The sequence below is a fragment of the Barbus barbus genome, assembly GCF_936440315.1.
Source record: "Barbus barbus genome assembly, chromosome: 8".
In the NCBI taxonomy this organism is placed as follows: Eukaryota; Metazoa; Chordata; class Actinopteri; order Cypriniformes; family Cyprinidae; genus Barbus; species Barbus barbus.
In genome coordinates this window covers 20,988,566-21,007,744 of record NC_136736.1, presented here as the reverse complement: position 1 = coordinate 21,007,744, position 19,179 = coordinate 20,988,566, and the positions used below count along the sequence as shown (strand labels likewise).

Below are 19,179 nucleotides of genomic sequence, written 5' to 3'. Positions count from 1 at the left end.
GTGCAAAGTGTTAAAAGTTTTGAGAAACGTGTCTTTGTTTTGAGAACTGTATGAATGGTTTGGAAAATTGGGCCAAATGAATCAGTTATAGTGTGTTAGCAATCGAGAAAAACTGTAAACAGCACACACACAAAAATGCAAATTTGTCAATTAAATATGATTGATTGCTCATTTTTTCAGTCTACGTTACTGTTAAGTAATTATTTTATGATAAGGGAGACATACAAAATGTGCGGAGTGGGGCATCCCCAGGACCAGGATTAAGAACCACTGGTTTTAAGTAATATATAAAACTGTCAATGGTTTTTATAGGTTCAGTATTATTTTCATGAATGCAAATTTAATTTAAGTTCATTCAAGTAAAGTAATGCATCTAAGATTTTGAATGCTGCTCTATGTTGTATTATGACTCTAACACATTACTATTGTACATGCTTTGTGTTTGCTGTTTGCAGTTTTAAAGGTCACTGCATACTGCATTTAAGTTCAGCCGTCTTAGTGTCTTCAACATAGACGTTTGCATGTGCGTTGTCTTATGCCATGCATTAAACCATGCAAAGTGTCATATGTAATTCCTTGCAACAATTCCTTGGGATAATTTGGTTGAAATATTCCACACACACAAAAAAAATAAAAAAAACATTAATGAAATAATCCTACATATAAAGAATCTTTTGCTTTTTAATGCTGTACAATTTTGTGTTATTGCCATTTACCCTAAATGTTGGCTTTAAGTGTTTGATTTTCTTGTGGCTCTTAACACTCTGCCTTTGTTTGTTTGTGTGTGTGTGTGTGTGTGTGTTTTCTTGCAGCGATTTGAGTAATAACCAGATCAGCACATTATCCAACCACAGCTTCAGTAACATGTCCGAGCTGCTCACCCTGTGAGTGTCAACATGATCTATGGCTTCGGTTTGTGTGTCTGTGTATTTTTTGTGCAAACACTACTGTGGTTGTTTATGTCTGTAGCTGTGCATTGTGTGTGTGTGTGTGTGTGGTTTATGAGGACACAAATTTGTATAATAACATGGGTATGGCATAGGCATTACAATGTGAAGGTGATTTATGAGGACACTTTCAGTGTCACCATAATTCAAAAGTCTTATAAATCATACAGATTTTTTTTTTTTTTTTTTTTTTATAAAATCTAAAAAAGTTTCCTGTGAGGGGTAGGTTTGGTGTAGGGCGATAGAAAATATGGTTTGTACAGTATAAAAGCCATTACGCCTATGGAGACTCCCCATAAACCATAAAAACCAATGTGTGTGTGTGTGTGTGTGTGTAAATACAGGGGCGACATGCACCTCTTTTGCTACAGCATTTTAGACATATAATTATATAATAATTAGATTATCTTGCTGTCTTTATTTCCATTTTTTTTTTTTGTAAAATCCACAATTTTAGTTTTTTTGCTTACTGTGTTTTTATGGCCTGATGCTTCTATGCAAATATGTTTTTACAAGTACTGTAATATCTTTTGTTTCATCCCAGAATTTTAAGCTACAACAGACTGAGGTGTATTCCTGTAAAAGCTTTCGATGGCCTCAAGTCTCTGCGCCTATTGTGAGTACCTCATTGATATGTGTGTGTGTTTGCTATTAGACTTTGATTTATGTGTTTTGGACTCTCTTGGATGGCTTCATTTCTCTCTTCTCTCTGCAGGTCTCTCCATGGTAATGATATTGCTGTGATCCCAGATGGAGCTTTCAAAGATCTGTCCTCACTCTCCCACCTGTAAGTATCTCAGAGTGAACACACACACACAAGCACTTATGAGTGCACCAAATAGGTTTTGACAGCTGGATGTACTTTGGTTCTTTCTTTTACTCTCTCACAAACACACTGAAACACTTTCTTTGTCTGAACTTGGGGTTCTGCAGCCACAGATTGCTTGAGTTTTTGGTCTCCCACGATGACCCTTTTTTATAATTCCCATGGATCAATTTCACAAGTGTAATTATGACTGACAGCTGAATAGAACAAATCTACAAATCTAGTTTACCGTACACATGAGATTGTCAAGCAAACAATATCATAATGTTCACTGTTTATATATAAAAAAGTACATTTATATAAAATAACTATTTATTAAACCCAAATCAAATCAAAGTCACATCTTGCGTGTGGATTTTATTTATATCATTTTTACATTGCTTCAAATAATGCTAATCATAATAATTTTCCTATTTTGTCTATTTTATCACTTTTAAGTATTTAATTACTGTGCTGTGCAAATGTATTGACATTTTGCTGTATAAACAATATAGCAAAATCTTAAACAATAAACACTTAACAACTACAAATGCCCCCACAATATATATTGTCATACTTCCCAGCACTGGTAAAAAAAAAAAAAATGCATATTTTTGTCAACTGTTTCATTCAGCTCTGAGGGCTCTAAAAACCCTTTAAAAGACCATTTTGTGTTTCATATGAAGTTAATACTGATACAAACGTGACCAAAAGTAGTAATGTTCAAGTGTGTGAGAAATATAATTTGACTATTCATTTCCACAAGTTTGATACACTGAGACTGATTTGCGGACTGACTAACGTGATAGGCAGGCATTATCATGACAGGCAGGCATTACCGCATTGACAGGGCAATCAGCCAATCAGAGCAGCATGGAGGAACTGCCCCACCATTAAACTCACGCTCTATTAGAACTCAATGATCTGACACATGGCAGCTCCCTATGAAACTTCATCCGCTAATGTCCCTCCCTGTTGGATGGTGTTACTTTAGAAAAATGAGCCAATATACACACTATTTAATATCACTTTCATTTTATTTTTGCATCACTGATTACTTTATCATCCAAATTTTTGGAGAAGATGTGTAATGTGTGTGTTTCCTGCAGGGCTTTGGGAGCAAATCCTCTGTACTGTGATTGTCACATGCAGTGGCTCTCTGACTGGGTAAAGAGCGGCTACAAGGAGCCTGGAATTGCACGGTGTACCGGTCCTGGAGAGATGACTGACAAACTACTGCTGACTACACCCTCCAAGAAATTCACATGCTCAGGTAAACCCACCCGGGCACTTTAGACACACTTGTCCTGTCACAGAGAGGGCATTAGTACTAACTCTAACACTGGCTTACATGCTCATGATTTGATTGGTACATTTGTAGAGGTGCCGGGGACTTGTGGTTTTCCTGTACCAGGTAAGGAAGTCAATAAGAGCCCAATCTGAGCTCCTAAACCCGGCCCCCTGTATCTGCCACCCAACCTTTCCTCAGAATTAAAGTGACTTGTGTTAGTTGTGAGCCAATTTTGCGACACTTTACCTGTTCAACCCTATGTATGTTTGTAAGTCTTTGCTTGTATATTTGTTTTATTTCTGTTTGTGTGTATAACATGCTGTGTAATTTATTTTTTTCCTCTGCATTTTGCATAGGTCCGGTGGATGTGAGCATTTTGGCAAAATGCAGCCCTTGTTTATCCAACCCTTGCAAGAATGATGGAACCTGCAGTAACCATCCCGTCGATTTTTACAGATGCTCCTGTCCATATGGTTTTAAGGTACAAACACACCTAAACACAAACAAGAACATCTAATTAGTGGCTGTGTTAAGGTATTAAACTTCATACCCACAACTTGTTTTACACCATTTGTGCCCAATTAGTTCATGACAGGATTGTGTGGTTTGAAGAACGGAGCGCTATATTTCACATGACAGGCAGTAAAATAGCCAATACATAAAAAAAAACTGATAGACGGGGGACTGGAGTCATATACAAATTATCTTCCAAAAAATTTGAAATATAGTTTCATCTTACTCTCTGACTATATAAAATAATTATTCTAAACCTTGAATGCCCTGAAATATCTGTATGCGTGTACGTGTTCACTCATCTGTATAAAGTAACATTTGTACGTGAGGATAGGCAAGTATGGAAGATTGATGTGTGGATGTGGATTTGTAATGCAACCTGCTTGTTCATATAGGGCCAAGACTGCGAGGAACCGATTCATGCATGCATCAGTAACCCCTGTCAGAATGGAGGCACCTGTCATCTGAAGGACGGAGAGGAAAACACTTACTGGTGAGACAGACCTTGATCATCGTCATCATTGAAAAGCTAAACCGTTTGAAATTACAACTGATATATGAGACCGAGAGAGATCCTTTATTGTTTTCAGGCCATGTTGAATGTGGCTTTCATTTAGTACATTAAGTAAATGCTCAGATGTGTGTGCATGTGTGTGTGTGTGTGTGTGTGTGTGTCCTGTTGCTCCAGTAATGAATATACTTTATGGACAGAGTGTGTCTAATCTCTCTTAATCAGACTGAAGTGTCTGAAACTGATTTGAGCTCACTCATGCACTTAATCAGCCAATCAAGGGCCTATCTTTGGACACACACACACACACACTGTGTGTGTGTGTGTGTGTGTGTGTGTGTGTGTGTGTGTGTGTGTGTGGTGGGGTAAGCTCAGGTTCAGCTGCAGTCATATACTGATCAATGCTAATGAATCCTTTGTGTTGGTGAATAAGAAGAGTTTCATTTGAGACCTTCTGCTTTACATGTTGATTAGGTACTGTAATGTAATACACCCACAGACATACATGCACAGTGCATAAAATAATTTCTTCTATCCCAGTTTAATGCGCAGAGACAACCATAAGTAAGTCATTCATAGGGTAATTTCCCAAAGAGTGAAAACACTACAGCTCTGTAGCGCTTTCAAAATATTCACTCAACCTTGGGTTCAAACAATGGTGTGAATTTGGAACCTTGTAATGTACTTATAAATGCATTATCATAAATCATATATGTAAATTAATCACTAATACTAAATTTGAATTTAAACCAGCTTACTTGAATGCTGCACTTGTTTAAATCTTCACTCACACACACACACACACATGAAACACTTGAGTGCACTAATGTAAGTGGTCAGACATATGTGTATAGCACCGAATGCTCAAGCAAATGCATATGTAATGCTTACACTTACACACACCAATATGACATGCTAACTGATACATCTAATTTTATTCACACGTACCTTTACTATTGTTCAAAAGTTTGGGGTCAGAACGATTTTTAATGTTTTTGAAAGCTATCTGTTATGCCCTACTACCAAGGTTACATTTATTTTAAAAAATACAGCAAAAACAATAATAATGTGATATAATACTATTATTACAATGTAAAATAAACTTTTTTTCTATCTTAACATTTGTTAATATAGTCCTGTGATGGCAAAGCTGAATTTCCAGCAGTTCGTCTAGTGTTCAGTGTCACATGTTGCTTCATAAATCACTCTAATATGCTGATTTGGTTCTTATCATTTTATCAATGTTGAAAACAGTTGTGCTGCTTGTATTTTTGTGGAAACAAGAAAGTTTTACTGACCCCAAAACAACAAAAAAGCGGGACCCGAAACAAATGTAGGCAATTTAGTATCTAGAACATTGTGAGAGACATGTAGTTACATAGAAACAAACAATTATAGACAGTTATAGAATGAAGGTACTGCTCATAGAGTTTCCCTGTTTTAAATAAATATTTAAAAATAATTAAAAAGTCTTACAGGCCCTTATGTGTGTATGTTCAGGTGTGTGTGTCCAGATGGATTTGAGGGCGACGAATGTGAGATAAATATTGATGACTGTGAAGACAATGACTGTGAGAATAACTCAACGTGTGTGGATGGTATCAACAACTACACCTGTCTCTGCTCACCTGAATACACAGGTAACACACACAAACACAAGGAAAGTCACATGCTAAATGCTCTGTGTTCTCTGTGCTTTGTGCTTAACTGTCTGATGCTAACATGCTAATGTGCTGCTTGAGCTAACATGCTAACATGTCAAACGCGTCCTCTGTATTTCTTTGTTTTTCTGTCTTTCTCTTGCTACTTGCTTCCCTTTTTCTACTAGCTGCTAATAATAATGAGGTGGAGAAAGGTTAGTTCACTCTCTTTGTTCATCCTCCCATTGACTGTTTCTTTCCTTTGCTGTTTCTGGCTAGTGCGTCCTCTGTGCTTGCGAAAGTATGAAACGCACACGCACTCATTGATGTTTCTCTGGCTGGTCCACTGTCAATAGAGGTGTATTATTGTTCCTCAGAGTATTGGTATTTTGTCATCTTCCCCACTGTGAGATGAGAGATTACCCTACACACACAAACACACTCTTGCTGGATGTGACTCTTGGTTTCTTACAGCAAACACTTCTTTGATTATTCATACCCCTCCTACTCTTTCTGTCTGTTTATAATGTATATGTGTGTGTGCAGGGGAGCTGTGTGAAGATAAGCTGGATTTCTGCGCTTCAGAGCTAAACCTGTGTCAGCATGACTCAAAATGTATTCTAACCGCTAAAGGATTCATGTAAGTCACCAAGATCCCCACTACCTGTATTATAAAGTTAGCCTTACTATGAATCCACTTTCTTTACTGACTATCTGAAACATATTTGCAAGACTGTCTGATTTTCTGTCTAATACAGATGCACAGGTTTTTATCCATACTTTTGAAAACAAAGCTGCATTTAAAAGTTACTGGACTGTTTTTGGCATTAGATTTACAAAGTTTATAGCATCAAAAATTTAAAGAAAAAAGCCAGTTTATAAAAATTTATTAAGATAAAAAGACTAACGTTGAACTCTGTGAAAAATTTAAAAATCGTTATAAACATTTAGAAATAACAGCTGTTTTCATCAGTGATTATAATAAGAAATGATTCTTCAGCACCAAATCAGAATATTAGAATGATTTCTGAAGGGTCATGTGACTATGAAGACTGGAGCAATAGCTGCTGAAAATTACATTTGAAAACAGATTAAAACAGAAATATATTTTATATGTTGTATTTTTATATGTTGTATTTTTAGTATTTTTGATCAAATAAATGTAACCTGGTTCATCTTATTTCAAAAACAACCCCAAACCTTTGAACAGTAATATATTTGTATAATTTATATTATGGCTCTGTGAGACCAGTCGTAACAATACCTCAGCATACTTCTCTGACTCCAGTGCATTTGTACTGTATTAACTCCTATTTGAACATGTCTTTAAACGGGACATTTAAATCCTTCTCTATAAAATTGCCCTTCTGCAGTCATTCAAGTCTGTTGGATCCAAACCCTGTTTGGATTCAGTTTCATCACTCTCTCCCCTCTAGACATCTCCTTCTCTCTCTCATCTCGACTTTTATTTCATTCTGCTTTCCACCAGACCAAAACAATCGTTGTGTTAGAAACCATCAGATGTGTATGTATGTGTGTTTCCTTCTCTGTTGATATGTGTGAGAAGCAGACCACATAAGTTCATTTGTGTGTTTTTATGCCCATTGGTGCAGATGTTAACACAACACTAGAGCTGTATGGAATGCAGCTGGAGTCTCTGAGGTTCTGCTCTGTGTTTGTGTTCTGATATTCCATTACTGCTCTCCCGTTGGGTTTACTATAAAAATGAGTTGGAGGGGGGTGTGATGATATGGTGCGATACGATGGGATGATGAATGTGTTTATGTAGTGCTTTATAGTATATTTAAATTCATAAAAATAACTTACATTTCAATGGTTTAAGTAACTAAAACTTTTGTAATTAGAGAAGTCTAATCTCAGAACACAACAGATTTCACTGTTCATAAATATTATTATTAAAAAAGATACAGCATGATCCCAACCACACAATGAACCTACAACAAATTAGACCTCAAACCAAGTTAAATGGGTCTTATGTTAAGATTTTTTTAAATTATTATTATTATTATTATTTTAAATATGGCCTCTGCATTTTGACTTAGGTTTATTTAGAGTATTTTAGGTGGTTTTTAGCTAACATATATTGACTTTGAGGCATAGGATTCTAGTGCGGCTTATGCAGCTGTATTTATATATACTGTAGATATGCAGCTATATTTTTGATGTATATATAATTATTTGGTTTTTATATTGTCTTTGCACTATTTATAATATAATATCTTTTTTTTTTCCACAATAAATATTGTTAAACAAATTATGCTGTACAACCCAAAGGCAAAAGTGATATGAAGTAACCTCCCAAAAAGAAACAACAAACGCACAAACTGTTCTTGAAAGTTGCAGAGGGAGAGAAATCTTTTTCTTACATTTACATTTACATTTATTCATTTAGCTGACGCTTTTATCCAAAGCGACTTACAATTGCTATATATGTCAGAGGTCGCACGCCTCTGGAGCAATTAGAAGTTAAGTGTCTTGCTCAGGGACACATTGGTGTCTCACAGTGGATTCGAACCCGGGTCTCTCACACCAAAGGCATGTGTCTTATCCACTGCACCATCACCACCACCATTCTTCTTGTTAAAATATGGAATGCACAATGAAAGTCAAATTATGCAAACTTAAACTTTTTCTTTTTTTCTACACTTTTCTACACTTTCTAGACATGACTTGCACCTTCTTTGGGCCCCCTGAGGGTCCCTGTGTTGTGTTCAGCATGTTACAGAGAGTTATTGAAGTGCGAAATAAAGAAATAAAGAAAAGAAGCGTCCGTTCAAGCTCCCGTGTAGAACTGAGTTCTTTAGCGTTCAGTCAGTTTAAACATAACATTGGCGACGAGGATGGCTGAGTTTAGCTTACCGCCTCCATCACCTTTTCTTCCCGTACCTGGTGAATCGCCTATTCCGTGGGAGAGTTGGTTCGATGGTTTCACAGTATATCTCGAGGCCATGGATTACACTGACATTTCCGACCGGAGAAAGATCGCCCTGCTTCGCCACTGTCTCGGGGCGGAGGGACAAAGAATATATCGTGCCCTTGGACATGCAGAAACTTACGAGGAAGCAGTCGCTCTCCTCGCTAACCATTTCACAGGCCAGCACTGAATGCTCCACGTTTCTCGCTGATGTGCGCCCCCTGGTGGATGCACCCACGCAGCAAATGTGATCTGTCTGTCTCACACACCACCGTCCATTTCCTTCAGATAAAATAGACACTGAAGAAGCATATTTTCCAGTGCAGCTTACACAGCTGCAAGGAAGTCGTAGAAGTGTATTTTTCTACAGCAACTGTGGCTCTAGCTCACACAACTCCAGGGCCCAAAATTGTCCTGCACGGGGACAGACATGCAGGAACTGCCTTAAAAAAAATAATTTTGCTAAAGTATGCCGATCAGTATGCTACGCAAGCATCACAGAAGCGACATCCGTCTGCTTCTAATGACTGCACTGAAATCAGACATGTATCAGCGGCTCAAACAGCTTTTAGGACATGTACTGTGCTTCTCGGCGAGGTGAGCCTTCCGCTGTTGATGGATACGGGTGCAGTAGCATCTCTGCTCAATGCCAGTACATACCACAAGTTCTTTTCCCATCTGCCACTGCAACAGCCCTGCACATCCCTCTGTGGTTACGACAGCTCTAAGATCACTATGCTGGGTGTTCTTCGTGTTCCAGTCCGCTATGGCTCCAAACACCTGCCATCATTTCCACCCTTCCGTCAATTACTAAAGAAAGATGAGCCATGGAACTGGACTGCAGAATGCTCCGAGGCTGTCCAAATGCTAAAATCCCAGTTTACCACACCACACATTCTAGCTCACTTTGGCCTGGACAGTCCGACTATCGTCACCTGTGATGCCTCCACACAAGCACTGGGTGCGGTTCTCTCACAGGAGCAGGACGGTGTTGAAAGGCCTGTAGCATTTGCTTCCAGGGCACTGACCCCCACGGAACAGCGCTACTCTGTCGGCGAACACGAAGCCCTTGCCTGTGTCTGGGCTACTGAGAGATGGCACCTCTATCTTTACGGGCGGCATTTCACCCTCCGCACAGACCATCAGGTGTTGACCACGCTTCTGTAAGCTTCATAAACCCCTGCGCCTGCACAGATGGGGTGCGCACCTGAGACAGTACGATTACCAGCTGAAATTCATGCCAGGGAGGGACAATGTGGTTGCTGATCTCTTATCTCGGTCCATTACCGCACCTGCAACCGGCAGCCTCACCAAGCAGGCTATTACATGCATACCTTCCATCTTAAATGGGCAGCATTCCTAATTATCTGTCATAAATGTTAACCAACAAAAGATGTTAAATAAATGTATACTTGTTAAGTAAACCTACTGTATCTGAAAAATGAGTTTAATTTATATTTATACCAAAAAATGAAAATTTATTCCAGTTTTTCCTAATTCAATCCTTGATTCAAATTTCTCATAACTAAGCTTAATTGTTTTGGTCTAAAGAGAGAAGTATTGATGACTATTTTTAGAATACTACATATAAAATAGCTACCAAAATAAATGTTGGTAACTGCAGTTTGACTAAAAGTAATGGCTAAAAGTTGACAAAAATGCAATGACTTTTCGTCGACTAAAACTAGACTAAAACTATGAAAGACTCAAATGACTAAAATGTGACTAAGACTATTAAGCATTTTCGTCTCAAGATAAAGACTAAGACTAAATCAAAAATGCCTGCCAAAATTAACACTGCCGGGCATAGACCGGGATATTGAGGGGCTGGTCAGGGACTGTGAACCATGTCTCCTCAGTGGAAAGACTGGACAACCAGCCCCAACCCCTTTGCATGGCCTTCATGTCCATGGGAGCACCTACAGTTAGACATCTGTGGGGAAATTCATGGCCATGGAGTTCCTCCCCATCAGCGCTTTCTGGTTCATCTATAATCTCCATTCTAAATTGCCCGAGGTAGTACCGGCAGGGACAGTTACATTACAGACTATCATGCAGATACTGGACAGTCTGTTTGATCGTTGGGGCATGCCCCGTGCCATAACTACTGACAATGGGCCCCAGTTAATTTCTGCAGAATTCTCCACCTTCCTCAGCAATAAGGGAATTAAGCATATTCGTGCCGCACTCTACCATCCCCAGGCAAACGGTGGGGTTGAAAGGTTTAATCAGAGCCTTAAGAATGGGATTCGGGCGCATCTGGTCCAGGGGTACTCATTTCAAATAGAGCTTAATCAAAGCTTGTTGCACTACAGGGCTAGCCAGCACAGCACCCCTCAGGTTTCACCTGCTCTGCTCATGCTCAGCCGGGAGATGGAATTGCCCCTAGACAGGCTCAGAGCACAGGGCTTGTCCGCAACAGTAGTTACTGGCCCCAAAGCAGCTGTCAAAGTGGCCGTAACTACAAGCCAGGGGTGAATGAAGGACAACTTCGATAAGAGACACAAGGTCAGGCATACTAACATCAAGGTACTGGACTGGTTGCGAGTCCACAGACCTCACCGTAGCAGTAAAATGGCATCGTTTTGGTCTGAACCTCAGCAAGTGGTCCGTCAGCTAGGATCTGCTACATTTCTGTTAAGTGATGGCTCACGCTGGCATGCTAGTAGATTGCAGAAAGTGCCTATCCCTATTACACCAACAAGATGTCAGTGGGCAACAGAGCCCAACGCAGGTGCAGCACAAGGAGTCAGTTCCCCAGTCCCACGACCAGAACCAGTACAGCCATGGCCACACCAGGCACCTCAAGGTTTCCAGCTCAGGAAGCCCCCACAACAGCCTGGACCTGACCCGCCACTACTCCTGCCAGCAGATGGTCCTCACCCTCCTCAGCCATTGCTTGATGTTACCCAAAATGGCCAGGATATGCCCCAGCAGGCGACTTTGGGAGGCAGACCAGTTCGGGCAAGGGCTTGTCCTGCCTACCTGGAAGATTATGTCACACACTTTCATGCATAGGGGTTATAGGTTTTTCTCTCTTATGGTTTGAGTGCCACATTGAAACTTGTTTCATTAAGTTCATCAAGTTCTAGGGAGGGGGGAGGGGGGTGTTGTGTTCAGCATGTTACAGAGAGTTCTTGAAGTGCGTGCATGTGCATGAGTTATTTAGCGTTCAGTCATTTTAAACATAACACCCTTCACCCCATTATGATATTATGATTCATGTCTGTCAATTAAATAGCTATTAGTTTTGTAAAATTTTCTGGCAATAAAAATGTTTCAATATGAAATGCATCAGTACAGAGAGAATGAGAACTGTGCTTGTCAAGCTATTTCATAGAATCTTTCTGATATTTATCAGAGTTAAAGATGACAATGTGAATTTTAAATGTTAAATGTGATGATTTTATGTGTGTGTGTTTGTGCAGGTGTGAGTGTACTCCAGGTTATACCGGGGAACACTGTGAGGTGGATTTTGATGATTGTGAAGATAATAAGTGTAAAAACGGGGCTCAGTGTACCGATGCTGTGAATGGCTACACATGTGTGTGTCCAGAAGGGTACAGGTGAGCAGGAATACAAAAACACACTACATACATCAGTAAAAGATAATCAGAGTTCAACATGGGAAATACGTATCTCACTATGTGTGTGTGTGTGCAGTGGGTTGTTCTGTGAGTTCTCCCCTCCAATGGTCCTGCCGAGAACAAGTCCGTGTGACCACTATGACTGTGCCAACGGTGCACAGTGTGTTGTCAAGGACACGGATCCTGTGTGTCAATGTCTCCATGGTTATGAAGGCATGTACTGTGAGAAGCTGGTCAGCGTTAACTTCATCAATAGAGAATCGTTCCTGCAGATCCCCTCTAACCTCATTACAGAACAGGCCAATATATCACTACAGGTACATCACACATATACAGATCATTCTGCTAGAGTGAGAGAGATCAAGCTAATTCTTCATCAGTTACACATACTCAAGTGTTCTGTATGCATGTCCAAGATTGCCACAGATGAGGATAATGGAGTGCTGCTGTATAAAGGAGATAATGAACACATTGCGGTGGAGCTGTACAGAGGTCGACTGAGAGTCAGTTATGACTCCGGATCCTACCCCCCGTCTGCCATCTACAGGTGCACACACGTTTATACTGGTGTCATTTTACAACACTTTTACAACACTAAAAACGGCTTATCCAATCGCAGTTTAGAGTTTGAACTATCCATTTTACAATAAGCTATATCTAAATAAGGACATGACATCGTTTTCTTTTTCTTTCCTTTTTTTTCAGCAAGGATGCATGTAATTAATAAAAAGTGATCAACATATAATGTTACAAAAATAAATGCTGTTCTTTTGAAGAAAAATATATATTTTCTAATATATTGTAAAATAAATTGAAATAGAAAACACTTGTTTTAACTTTTGATAATGTTTCACTATGAAGTTATTTTTCTTTTTAATAAATGGAGCCTTGGTGAGCGTAACCCAAACCTTTGAAGTAGTAACCTGCACATACAGTTACTGTATATATCATGGTTTAATTTCAAAGCGATTCAAATAATCATAATTTATTTGCCAAGTGATATACATTACATTTTAATTGGTCACACTTATTTTAAGGTCCAATTCCTGCTATTAACAAATCATTAACTAGGACTTTTGCCTCAATGAACTCCAAATTTGCTGCTTATTAATAGTTACTAAGGTAGTTTTTAGGTATTGGGTAGTCTTAGCCTCAGACGTACACCCACATACCGTTGGCTAAACATCTGATGCATATGGCACACTTATCTGGAAACACTTCAGGAGTTTCGAAGTCGTCATCGGATTGGTTGAATTATACAGGATTTCTGGGAGACGTGTGTGTCGTGTTCTTTATAGTTTTGCCTAGCGCCAAACCCCCTTGCGAAAGAAGAAAGCCGTCGTGTTTACAACTGACGACGAGCGCTTGTCAGGATCAACTAAACGCTGAATTTAATAAGTATGTTTCAAAAGTTTCATAATTTTCAAAAGTTTGCGGCATAGAATCTTTAAAATATGTTTTACACACCGGTCTGTTATTGTGGTGACATTTCCACGCCCCTAAACATGATGCGGAACAAAACAAAACGTGATTGGTTACTTTACCTGTCAGTCATATGGCCTCTTGGGCGGGCCTTGGCCATTCAAAGCGGCCAAAGTTCCCAGACCTTCAGCCATCAGTCTGAAGGTCTGGCTACGCGAGACTAGGTATTGGGTAGGATTAGGGATGTAGAATATGATCATGCAGAATACGTGCTTTATAAGTACTAATAAACAGCCAATATGTTAATAATAGGCTTGCTAATAAGCAATTGGTCACTATACTGAAGTGTTACCTTTTAATTTTACTTCATATATTTTAATGTGGGAGCAAGAATGAAACATTAAGCTGAACTTAAGCTTTGGTTAGTGTTGTTTTAATTTTTCACAGAAATTAGTTTTAGATGAAAAATAATTGGCAAAGGGTTGGGGTTAGGGTCACAGACCTCCTATAAAAAGTTTCTTTTTCAATAGTAATGATGAAAATCCTTGCCTTTATTCCTTTCATGTCTAATCAATTTAAAGCCTTCCTCTTGTTTATGTCAATAGCGGAACTAAAACACTGTCTGCAGGTATTATCCTCACTGTTAACTTCTGCTCTCTCTCTAGTGTTGAGACTATAAATGATGGCAGTTTTCATGTAGTGGAGCTGGTGGCAAAGGATCAGTCTCTGTCTCTATCCATTGATGGAGGAAGCCCCAAATCCATCAACACTGCCAGCAGCCCCAGCCCAGGACCCAGCCCTGCTCCGCTTTATCTCGGTGGTATGTCAAACACACTTGCCAATTTAAAAAATGGTTATTGCATATAATGTCAATATAATAAGCCACTATCTCTTCAGGAATTCCTCAGCAGTCTGGACTGGCCTCGTTGCGTTCCTCCGGAAGGAACGGCTCAAGTTTCCACGGCTGTATCCGAAACCTCTACATTAATGACCAGCTCCAGGACCTCACTCAGTTCCTGCTGCAGGAGGGGGTGGTGCCCGGCTGCCAGCCCTGCCAGCGGAGTGTGTGCGCTCATGGGCAGTGCCATGCTACTGGACAGTCCTCCTTCAGCTGTGAGTGTGAGGCAGGATGGACCGGCCCGCTTTGTGACCAGCAGATCAACAACCCATGTGATGGGAACAAGTAAGAGACTTAAAAGTGCACACACGGTTTCATTATATAAGAATGATCACCTCATAAAAGCATTTTTTTATGTGTGTGTCTGTCTCTCAGGTGCATCCACGGCTCCTGTCTGCCCATAAACTCATACTCGTACAGCTGTCGCTGTCATCCAGGCTTTACAGGTGTATTATGCGATGAAGAGGAGCAGTTGAGTCCCTGTCAGTACATAGCGTGTAAACACGGGCGCTGTCGTGTGTCTGGTCTGGGGAAGGCCTACTGTGAGTGCAACAGTGGCTACACAGGGCCAAGCTGCGATAGAGGTACGGCTGGGTGCTTTCACCCTTTATATAAAACCTGATCTCATCAGAAAAATCTGACTACACATGCAATTTTTGCAGAATACATATCATTGCCATTTCCAAGTGGAGAGAGTTATTTTCTTCAATACAGACAAGACTAATAAATAAATAAATTTAAATAAAATCTCTAAATGTTCCATGAAAATTTAAATCAACCAACCGAAAAGTTACCTAGGGATGCACAATACATTAGTACCATATCATTTTTTTTCCTATTGTTCCATTTCCATTCCATTGTTCAATATTGGATATTTAACTGCTCAGTTCCTCCATTTTTATTTTTAGATTACCTCGCCGTAACTTAATACCATTTTTAAGTTTAATCTTCAGCCAAAACTCAAATGTATGTACAGTTTCATGTTGTACATTTTGATGTTGTGATGCTTGAATTCAGGTTTTAGTTTTTAGTGTTTTATTTTTAATGTATATGAACAACATATTGTAGAATTTAAATACTGGTGATTATGAGACCATAACATTATTATCGGCTAATAATAATGTATAATTGTAGTATCCAGAATTGTAATATCTGTACCTTCAACCCTAAATCTACCCCTACCTTGATTTAAATTGTATTTTTAAATAAAAATCAACCTCAGAAAAGAACATATTAAATGCCCACTTACAAGGCATTTAAGCAACATTCTCTCACAATTTTAAGAAACAGACTGCTAACCTTCTAATTTTTATTTTGTGGTGATGCATTTCATGTTTTATGCAAGGTCAATACTTATTTACTCACCTCTACTATAACTTGTGCTTGCATGTGTCAAAAATGTCTTTAATGCAGGTGTTTTCATTCTAAACTTCTGTGTAGCTTGCTGTTGATGTTTGAAGTGCTAACCCTGTAAGAAGCTAATCTTGCGCTATTATTATTGCTATTTTACTAACATTCATTTTCAACCTTCCTGTAACCTTCAAGCTGCTACTGAAAGCGGTATGGACCCCACTCAGGTCCGCCAGGTGAGGGATGCATGTTGTGTGTGTGTCTGTGTTTATCTTTAGGGAATAGTTCACCCAATAATGAAAATTTGCTGAAAATATACTTACCCTCAGGCCATCCAAGATGTAAATGATTTTTTTCTTCATCTGAGCAGATTTGTAAAAATTAAAATTTTACATCACCTGCTCATCAATGGATCCTCTGCAGTGAATGGGTGCCATCAGAATGAGAGTTCAAACAGCTGATAAAAACATCACAATAATCCACACAACACTAGTTCATATATTAACATCTTGTTAAGTCAAAAGCTGCACATTTTAATAAACAAGTCCATCAGTAAGATGTTTTAAACTTTGAGCCGTTGCTTGCTTCCTGGTAAAATACGAGTCCCCTATCCATAATATTGCTTTCTTAAGTGAAAAGGTAATCTTGTCTGAATAAAGAGAGAAATATGGACAGATCAAGCTCTGTTTACAAGTGAAACCAGTCCAAAACAGTTCTAAACAAATATGGTTTATGGTTTATTTTGATGTGAGATAAAGACAGGGGATGGTTTTTTTCCACCAAGGAAATGTTATTATGGATTTATTATGACTCCATAATAAACAGTTTAAGGCTAAAATGCCTTGATGAATTGGTTTCTTACAAACGTGCAACTTTTTTGCTTCACAGCACGATAACTGATGGACTGGGTTTGTATCAATTACTTGTGGGTTATTGTGATGTTTTTATCAGCTGAACTGACGGCACCCATTCACTTCATATGATCCTTTGGTGAGCAAATGATATAATGCTATATTTCTCCAAATATGTTCCCATGAAGAAACAAATTCATCTACATGTTGGATAACCTGAGGGTGAGTAAATTTAAACTATTCCTATAAACATCTTCCCTCCTTTAATCACTAATAACCCCCCCCCACACACACACACAGCCATCTTCTCTCCTTTCATTCTTTGTTTTTTCTTAGGAGTCACCTTTCAATTTCACTGTAAAAAAACATAATGAAAAAGATCATGATTGATATGCTAAATGTAATATGCTATATATGCAATATACTGCAGTGCTCTATATAGTGATTTTTTCCCCCCCTCTCTGTAGAGATGGCGTGTCGGGGGGAACGGGTCCGAGATCACTATCAGACGCAGCAGGGCTACGCAGCGTGCCAAAGCACAGAGAAGGTCTCCCGTTTAGAGTGTCAGGGCAGCTGCGGGGACGGGACCTCCTGCTGCGCCCCCCTCCGCAGCAAACGCAGGAAATACACCTTCCAATGCACAGACGGATCCTCTTTTGTACGGGAGGTGGAAAAGGTCATCAAGTGTGGCTGCACAAAATGTCCATCCTAAAAACGAAAAAGAAGAAATACATCCTTACACCACCCTCTTTTGAAGTCCCCTGTTTTGTTTTACCTTTTTGTCAGTGTTGGACTAATGTTTTTTCCTTCAAAGGAGATAATGGATTACTGTAAGATAAAGAACAAACCTATTTTTTATTATGAAGCGGAGAAAAAAAAGACAAAAAATTGATTTTTTTTTTTTTTTTTTTTGCCATCATTTTAGGCACTGTGACATTTTTGATTCCTTTTTTTTCCTTGGCAAAATCACCTCAGACCAGAATGGAACGCAAACACGCCCTGTTAACACATTTCACTTTGTTGTGTCTTACTTTGTGCCATTCTTTTATGTGGTTTTCTGGACTGCCGTAATTCATTTCACCTGGACTTTGTGAAGGTGAGATAAAGTATCACTATGGAGACTACGAGCGGATTCGCTGAGAGTGGAGGACTCCCCTCCTACTTCCTTACAGTGTACAACACAAACACACACTTATCATAGCTGCTCCTATTCATTCACACACACAAGCACACAAGTTAGCCACTAAGTGTACACACATGATCTCTTCCAGCATGCACACATACACACTCTTCCGATTCACATTATAAACCATGTGTATTTATTGTATCAAAAATACTGTCACATTACTTATACTCAGTATAGCCCTTCGTTTCCCTGGAGTTACAGTTGGAATTTCTTAATATATATTAATTTATATTCGTCCTTTTACCAATTTAAATCACTCATAGCTTACTGAGTAGAATAACTAACGTTGTGTCTCCTTCATTCGGTTGGTTTGACCAATGGGACTGTTGTATTTACCATAAAAAAAAGGAAAAACAAGAAAAAAAAAAACTTAGTGGTGTTATAAATCTTCAAATGTGAAGTGAAAACATTGTATATTTTTGTCGAATCTCCTAAAAATTTGTATGGTGACACAGATGTGCTTTATATTAGAGTTTAAATGTATAGTTAAAATTTCCCTATGTATTCTGTATAGAGCACATGCCATAGTTAAAACAAAAATAACAGTAGCGTCCATAGCTGTCAATAAACCTCTTTTTAAAATATCCTCCTTGCAAATCCTTTTTAATGATACAGATAGAAAGAAAAACTGTGACTTTTTTTCTAAATGATACTACTTTGTTACCACTCTGTTTCCCCCATGTTAACATGTTGCTGCTAAATTGGTATTGTAGACTTTGGATGATGATGCTGATGTTTATTGTAGAGGACGTTGCTCATTCATTGAGCAAATTGTTTTACTGATCAATGAATAAAGATGTCCCCTCCCTCAACAAGGTTGTTCTTCTCTATGTAATGCTCACGTCTCCGAGCCCCCAAGTCTACACATGTGCAGACAAAAACATACACTGTACACATCACTTACATTATGAGTGTCTAATTCTCCTTCTGGAGGGCCACTGCCTGCACAGTTAGCTATATATATATATATATATATATATATATATATATATATATATATATATATATACTTATATATATGTACTTCTACTATTTATATGTACGTGTGTAACACTTTCTGCAAACGGGGGGGGGGGGGATTATATAAAAAAATATAATATAAAAAATATAAATTAATAAAATAAATTATAAGCTAAATGACGCCATCTGGTGTAGTGATTTTAAACAAAAAACGATTTGACGAATTTTTTATGTTGCCAGCAGGTGGCGACATAGTTCATTCATTACTTTATTTGTCTTGATG

General features: G+C 38.7%; 1 protein-coding gene across 1 annotated transcript in view; it reads left to right on the top strand.

Moving 5' to 3' along the window:
• Nucleotides 1-18,746, top strand: part of LOC306874380 (slit homolog 2 protein-like) — an 85,113-nt gene extending 66,367 nt beyond the window's left edge. Inside the window, exons 22-36 of the mRNA XM_079424383.1 lie at nucleotides 813-884; nucleotides 1,492-1,563; nucleotides 1,663-1,734; nucleotides 2,862-3,025; nucleotides 3,400-3,524; nucleotides 3,952-4,049; nucleotides 5,568-5,707; nucleotides 6,254-6,347; nucleotides 12,071-12,208; nucleotides 12,306-12,546; nucleotides 12,646-12,776; nucleotides 14,317-14,471; nucleotides 14,549-14,834; nucleotides 14,925-15,133; nucleotides 17,218-18,746. Of these exons, the coding sequence (XP_079280509.1) occupies nucleotides 813-884; nucleotides 1,492-1,563; nucleotides 1,663-1,734; nucleotides 2,862-3,025; nucleotides 3,400-3,524; nucleotides 3,952-4,049; nucleotides 5,568-5,707; nucleotides 6,254-6,347; nucleotides 12,071-12,208; nucleotides 12,306-12,546; nucleotides 12,646-12,776; nucleotides 14,317-14,471; nucleotides 14,549-14,834; nucleotides 14,925-15,133; nucleotides 17,218-17,462 (2,242 nt within the window). The 3' untranslated portion in view covers nucleotides 17,463-18,746. The remainder of the gene's footprint in view (nucleotides 1-812; nucleotides 885-1,491; nucleotides 1,564-1,662; nucleotides 1,735-2,861; nucleotides 3,026-3,399; nucleotides 3,525-3,951; nucleotides 4,050-5,567; nucleotides 5,708-6,253; nucleotides 6,348-12,070; nucleotides 12,209-12,305; nucleotides 12,547-12,645; nucleotides 12,777-14,316; nucleotides 14,472-14,548; nucleotides 14,835-14,924; nucleotides 15,134-17,217) is intronic.
• The last annotated feature ends 433 nt before the right edge of the window (nucleotides 18,747-19,179 follow it).